Consider the following 7,185-nt stretch of genomic DNA (forward strand, 5'->3'; position numbering starts at 1 on the left):
GGGGGGGACAGATTCCATTCTCCCATCATCATTTGGGTTAGGTTAGGGGGCAAGTTTGGAGCCACTGGGTGTAAAATGTTGTTCACCCGCACATGATTCATGAAATTGTTCATGGCCAGTCAGATGCCCTCCGATATTAGTTGAGCTAGATAGTATGAGTTTTGCAGTATTATGACTGTCTCCCTTCCATTCAACATTATGTTGAAGGAGATTGCATGACCCATCAATCCTAACTCCACCCAAGATAACTCCACCCAAGATAGTGGTTGGTGGTTTGCCGATAGTGGTGGTTGAATGACGATTGTGGGAATATTCTGTGTTTGAGGATTTTGTGGTGTTTGGTTTGCCATGTTTTGGAGACAACTTAAGCGTAGTATTTGGATGAGAGTGTGGCATCTCCGACTTGGCAAAGGAAGTATTGGCATTTTCTAATGGATTATCAGAATTAAAAGGAGAATTGGATGGATTGTTGATATTCCAAAAGATTTCAATATCTTTAGCAATGATTTTGCCGTCCGTTTGCATGTTATTTAAAGGGGATAGCGTATGAGATTTATTGAGAAGGGTGGTGGGTTGGGCTGGGGATACGTGTTTAATATTATTGGCCATTTGGAGCTTTGGTGTTTGGGATGTTAAGAAGTAAGCTTTTCCATTAGAAGCATGTAGAGGGTTATTATTAGGATTAGGCAATATTTTGTTGGTTAGTGCATGCTATTAGTAGGGTTGAGGGTGCTTATAGGAGCAAAAGTTTGTAGCACTATGACATATCTTAAACACTCGAGCACTGATTCAAGGAACGTTATCTAAATAAAAAAAAAAAAGCTGCCAAAAACCTTTCTCGATATTCTTTTATTGCTCTCTTTAGCATTCTGAAAACGAATATTACATCAATATCTTTGTTTAATTTATTTAATTACATCGGGGGAGGGGGAAGGGAAAATGGGAAAGAGAAAGGTAACATTATGCTACTGATGAGGTTTAAACCTTCCACCTTCAACTACGGAAGGCAGGTCTAATATTTTCATCTATGTTAAAAGGTCGAATAAGTAGATGAACATTTATTTTTGAGGATCCAGTCTCATTAATCCATACAAATGCTTCTGTTCTTATGAAGATACTCAATGAGGTCATCTATGTAGTTATCACATAAATCTCTATTTCCAAATATTTTTCTCATTTCATTTGCTTTTTCCCAATATATTTTTCCCTTTTCATCATTCATCACCAATTTGAGTGACTCAGCCACTGAGTTCCGAGTCAAAGACCCATCCGTTTCGTTTCTTGGAATTTCTAATCCCACCATTTTTTCTTCCAAACCTCTTGCATTTAGTGCTTGATCTCCCAAAAAAGGCAACATAACAAGGGGTTTTCCAAATTGAAGTCCTTCTATAATAGAACCCCAACCACAGTGAGTCAAAAAACCACCCACTGAGTCATGTTCTAATATCCTGAGTTGCGGAGCCCAATTCGTCCAAACTATCCCTCGATTATTGGTACGTTCCTCGAAACCTTCGGGTAATTTTAACAATAAATAATCATGTTGTTTCCTTAGAGCCCAGAAAAATGGCAACCCGGACAACTCCAATCCATGAGCTAACTCAGTGAGTTCCTCTTGACTCGGAGTTGCCTCCGTTCCTAGGGCTACGTAAACAACTGACTTTTCACGTTGCATGGCTAACCAATTATTAATAAAACCCCATGCATCGCTTTTGTCACCTTCCGTATTTTGTACGGAAGGTGGCAATAGGCCAACTGGCACGATAGGTTTCTGATGAAGCTCTGGAAGAAGATCTAACCATTCTCTCTCTAACTCGTTACTACTACGTACAAGAAACACGTCACAGCCAGACACTGATTTTCCAAACCGATGCCAATCAGAGACGCCTGATACGTTTTCTTGTCCATGGCCAAAAAACCTGTTGAAAATTTAAGTAGAATATGAACAATTGAAATAAAGAGAGCATAGAGAAAGCTGAAAACTAACTTGCTAACGCCATAGAAAATATAAGTGAACATGCCTATTTATAGACTTGCATAGTTGCATTTAACCGGGTTGCCCATAGTCGCATTTAACAGCCTCTTGCAGAAATAAAGGGTAAGGCTGCGTACAATAGACCTTTGTGGTCCGGCCCTCCCTTAGGCCTCGCGCATAGCGGCAACTAGTACACCGGGCTGCCCATCGTTGCATTCAACCGAAAAATTCTCAACTACTAGGAATATTTAAGCACTTATTCTATTCTTATTTTGACTACCAATTGGGGAAAATAGGAACTACTTTACCAAATAAAAAGGATAGGAAAAACTTTGAATTATTATTCAATATTACCTGTTTATTTCATAGAGACGGAATGCTATATTGGACGGAAAAGGGATCCATTTTGGTGGAACGGTGAAATCCTCAGGCTTGGTCCGTTGAATATTACCATCAATTACGTCTTTTGCCGGACCAAAAAATAAACTAGACCATGCATTAAACGTGCTAAAGAAGGCACGTGAAATTCCGAGTCTACCCGCGATCGAGGGCAACCAATAAGGGGTAAAATCGTAAATAATCCAATCGGGCACTGAGTCTTCGAGGAACTGAGTCAACTCGGATTCGAGTCCATCAAAAGCTTTCTTGAGGTACTGAACCTTATCAAGTGGTACATCCTTTGTGGCCTCGGCATTTTCTGGTAGATCTTTGGTTAAAGGTAGAGAAAGATTAACAAAATGTATGGAGTAATTTAACTTTTGAGAAAGTTTTGGGAGTCGATTGATATTTCTAGAAGTGGAAACATAGGAAACATTGTGACCCTTACGTTCAATTTGTTTAGCAAGTTCGAAAAATGGAATTAAGTGACCAAAAGCTAACCATGGGAATAACACAACATGAAGCTTCTTAGTATCAGCCATGGTGTTTATTGCAGTGAAATGAATTTGTTGTTTCTATAGTTTATGTAACATTATAACCTTGTACTAAATTAGTTTAATATTCATGTTTTTTATTGAGGTGACGGTGAAGACTATGTCCTGTTCTTGTTATAAAATTACCACTTATTTTCATAAAAGACATGTTACATATATTGATTGAATTTTCTAGTTTATTTAACATTACAACCTTGTACGTGGATTAGCTTAACATTCATGTCCTATATGGAGATGAGTGTGAAAATTATGTCTTATTCTTGTTATAAAATTGCCAATTATTTTCATAAAAAGACATGCTACGTATACTGACTGAATTTGTCTTTTCTATTAGGCTGAAAAGAGAATATTCTGTAACAATATGGTCCTTCCTTCTTGAATATATTTGAATCATTAATGTGACCATGAGGTAAGAAATTTGGATGCCGACGTGGTCAAGATGTCAAAAATACCACACAATGACTAAAATGATTTATACTGAGATTTCTGTTTAACCAAAAATTAGATTTTAGGTCAAAGCTTGAATTTAGAAGAATTCGGGTTACTGATAATCGGAAAAGAGTATATAAAGAAAGAAATTTGTGAATAATATAATCAGAAAGCAAGTAAATCAAAGTATATTCCAGTAGTGTTTTTCTCGTTCTTACAGTTGTTTGTGACTTTCCCTTTTATAGCCATTTTGGAAATACAGACTTTACCTTTGTCATAATAAGACAATTATGGGCAATTAATGACTTTAAATGTTACGTTATGCAATCATATACATTAAATACATATTCTCTAACGTTTCCAGTATTTAATACTTATTAAATGATGTATCTGTGCTCTTTTTTGCTGTCAGATTCATTCCTTTGACTCTTCACGATCTTTGACCTTTAAATATCTTGAATAGGTACGAGCATTGGATTACTTGTATGACTACTCGTGCCTTCTCCATTTAACTTGCTCGTATCTGTTGTTGCTCGTATCTGTTAACCAACCTTAATTCTTTGACTGTTTGACCAGTCTACGTGTCATGACACATCACCATATATATATATAAATATAATTTTTCCAAATACAGAGAGTCCCCCCACTTTCCATTTATTCGTCAGTTGAATATTTGGGAAGTGGATTTCATAAAAGGAGAATTTTTGTCATCATTAATGCTGTGACAAGATTGACGCTTCAATGGTCATATCTATTTAATGTTCTTCACACGTGTTAACTCCTTATTGATTCTGCAACTTGCACCCCTTTTTAAGGTCCTTTTTTACTGCTCCACTGTTCACGAAGTACCAGTTACCATTATTGTGACCCTTCCATTACTGCGTTTTCACTTTTTGATGATTACCTATAAATACAGTTTTACCTTTTAGTTTCTTCCACACAAAACTTTTATCTCGAACACTTAAACTGTGCAAATCTCTGTTTACTTCTTCTTCTTACTCATCATGTCTTCTTCGAACCCAAACCCTAAGAGAGTTCCTATTTTAGACAATTTTCCCAATGCCCCCGTTAGACATAGAAGGGGTGGGAGACTTCGTAGCTTAGGATCCTCTCGTGGTGGTGGTTCTGCCATGCCTTCTCCTAGCCCTGGTTCTTCCTCTAGAACTAGAGGTTCTTTTACCCAAAAATCATCTTCTAAGGGCAAGGAGGCCTCTGAACCATTACAAGAGCCCTTGGTAGAAGAGATAGTTCCTAACGATTTATCTTTTCAGCACGATAGACGATCACTTCAAACCCAAATTTCTGGTCTAGATCGTTCCGATGCTTACCCTACTATGATTTCAGAGATTTTAGCTCCCATAGTTCGCAAAAATTGTCACTGGAGTAACGATTTTCCCATTGTAATCCCCAATCCAAATCAAAGGATTACTTCATATATGACTGGACTCTCTTTCGTTTACACATACCCTTTTACTCTTGGGTTTAAACCAGCTATCGATCCAGATTCTCGATTTCTGTCATTTCTTCAGAGTTTGTTTAGCACAGATTGGCCCGCTGGTATGGAGGGCTGTTGCTTTCTTAAGGCATCTGGCCAATTTGGCAAACGTTAATTTCACCTTTCCTCACCTAATTCATCTATACTCCATTAGACTTTTTCGTAATGGAGTCTTTACCTTAGTGGCTAGGAGTAAGAGGGTTTTGGTGAGCCCAGAAGATGATAAGGATCGTGGCTGGCATGCCCGATGTTGCTGCTCCCACAGTTAGTTTAGTGGGTGAACAAAACGTTCCCTTCCCTGAGAAGTGGAACTTTGCACGTAAGTCTTTCATCTCTTTCGTATCTCTTTCCTTCGAGTTTATCAATTTCTTTAACTTTGCTTCCCTCTCTTTTTTTTAGCAACCACGGGAGTTGTGGAGAACATTCCAAATTTTCGTGGTTGGGTAGATAAATTATTGAAAATCGCGCCTATGGAGGCTATGTCTTGGAAATTTATTTCCAATCGTCATGGTTGGAAAGTAAATACTCACGGTATGAGTTTTTGTCTTTCTCATATGTAAAAGTTTTTCCCTTTATTGCTTTAACTTTCAACCTTTTCTCTGTCAGGTTTTGCTATTCGAGGTGTTACTGCTGAAGCAGTTGCGGCCTCTCATTGAGGAACCCAACATTCCTTAGAGAGTGCTCAGGATATTCTTCTGAAAAGGAAAACCACAGACGATGACAGCTCCGACGAAGAAGAGGAGGATGGTTCCTTGGTGATAAGGCCAAGAGTTAGGAGATGTATCGTCTCTGACGAAGCTGAAGTTTCTCATCACCTTTCTCCTACCGGGCCTGTTAATCTTGTCTCTGATGATGACGTTGCCACCCCTCATGACACTCATGAGTCGATTAACCAGCTTTTCGATGGTGGTTTTGAGAGTGGTGGATTAGGACCCGTTTTGGATGAACTTCCCCTATATTCCTCTTCAACTCCCATATCTTCAGTTCCTTCTCTTCCTTATTCTACCGTGCCTTTGGTTCCTTCCTTACCTGCTTCATCTGCTTCCGTACCTGTTCCACCTGTTTCCGAACCTCCCTCTACTGTTTTTACTTCTTCTACCGCTCCTCCTTCTACTGCCCATAATACAGAAGCGGGTTCTTCGAGTAGAAGGATTGCTATGTGGAGCGTGACTATCGAAGTTCCTACTAACAACAGCCTTTTGAGGAAATCCGGTCAGGCGGATATTTGGCTTGAACCTTTAATAGGCCCAATTGAGAAAGAAAAATTGAATAGCCATAGCTGTCTGACTCTGATGAACGACATAGTTCATTCCACTTTAAAGGTATATCCCTTCTTTCTTTAATTTGTCAGAATTTTTCTATAATTCTAATTTTTCTTCCCTTATCATTTTCAGTCCAACCTTATTGGTACAGAGCTGATGAACAGAGTCTCTTTATTAGAGAAGGTAGCACGTGACTCTGAAAAGGCTGTTCTTGATTCAGAGAGGGAAGCTTGTGACTTTCAGTTGGAAGCAACTAATTGGAAGGAACAATTTGATAGTGCTCAAATTACTATAGAAGATTTGCAAGAGAACAAGAATAACCTGGAACAGCAGGTAAGAGCATTAACTTCAGAACTTGCGGTTGTCAAGGCTTCTGCAAGTCAGGCTGAGAAAGAAAGAGAGCGTCTCGAGTCTTCTTTCTCAGAACAATTATCTAAGACAAGTGAAGAGATTAGAGAGCCGAAAGCTCTTTTAAGTCAAAAAGAAGTTTATGCTGGAGATTTGATACAAAATTTGACTCAGACCCAAGAAGATCTGCGAACTTCTGAAGACAAGGTGCAGGCCTTGAAAAAATCTCATGCCTCTCTCCAAGCCTCTTATAACTCAGCCCTGAATGAAAATGAAGGTCTCAAAAATGAAATTGCTGCTTGGGAAAGAGATTATGAGCTTCTTGAAGATAAGGTTGCAGTTGATGTAAGCTGGGCTTTTCTGAACTCCCGTCGTGATGCCTTAGCGGAAGCTAGCCAAGAAAACTTTAATATGGAGTCAGAGTTAGCTAAGGTGATGGAGACTATTGAAAAAGCTCAACAACCAATGGACTTCCCTTTACCCGCAATTGAAGTTTTCGAAGCTGAAGTTATCGGAGTTGATGTTGCCGTGGGTGAAGTTCCGGTGAGTGAGGCTCCCTTGGCTGATACTTCTGATGCACCCTCTTCAAGCTCAACCGTGCCCCTTGTTGCAAGTCAAGTTGAAACTTCATCTATTGATATTCCAATGATTGAAAATCAACCCGCTTCTGTTGGTGATGTTGTTCCAGTTGAGCCCGTTGATGATCCTTCTTCAATCCATTCCTCTTAGTTAAAAAATTTACATCTG

At 38.9% G+C, this 7,185-nt stretch overlaps 1 protein-coding gene across 1 annotated transcript; it reads right to left on the minus strand.

Annotated features, from left to right (window-relative positions):
- Window positions 1-823: 823 nt before the first annotated feature.
- On the minus strand, window positions 824-2,912 carry LOC109216938 (putative UDP-rhamnose:rhamnosyltransferase 1). Its single transcript, XM_019381159.1, has 2 exons — window positions 2,327-2,912; window positions 824-1,916 (listed from the first exon to the last, which is right to left on the minus strand). The coding sequence occupies exons 1-2, from the start codon at window positions 2,890-2,892 to the stop codon at window positions 1,082-1,084; spliced, it is 1,401 nt and encodes a 466-aa protein (XP_019236704.1). The 5' UTR covers window positions 2,893-2,912; the 3' UTR covers window positions 824-1,081.
- Window positions 2,913-7,185: the final 4,273 nt, after the last annotated feature.

Source organism: Nicotiana attenuata, unplaced genomic scaffold (assembly GCF_001879085.1).
Source record: "Nicotiana attenuata strain UT unplaced genomic scaffold, NIATTr2, whole genome shotgun sequence".
Classification (NCBI taxonomy): Eukaryota; Viridiplantae; Streptophyta; class Magnoliopsida; order Solanales; family Solanaceae; genus Nicotiana; species Nicotiana attenuata.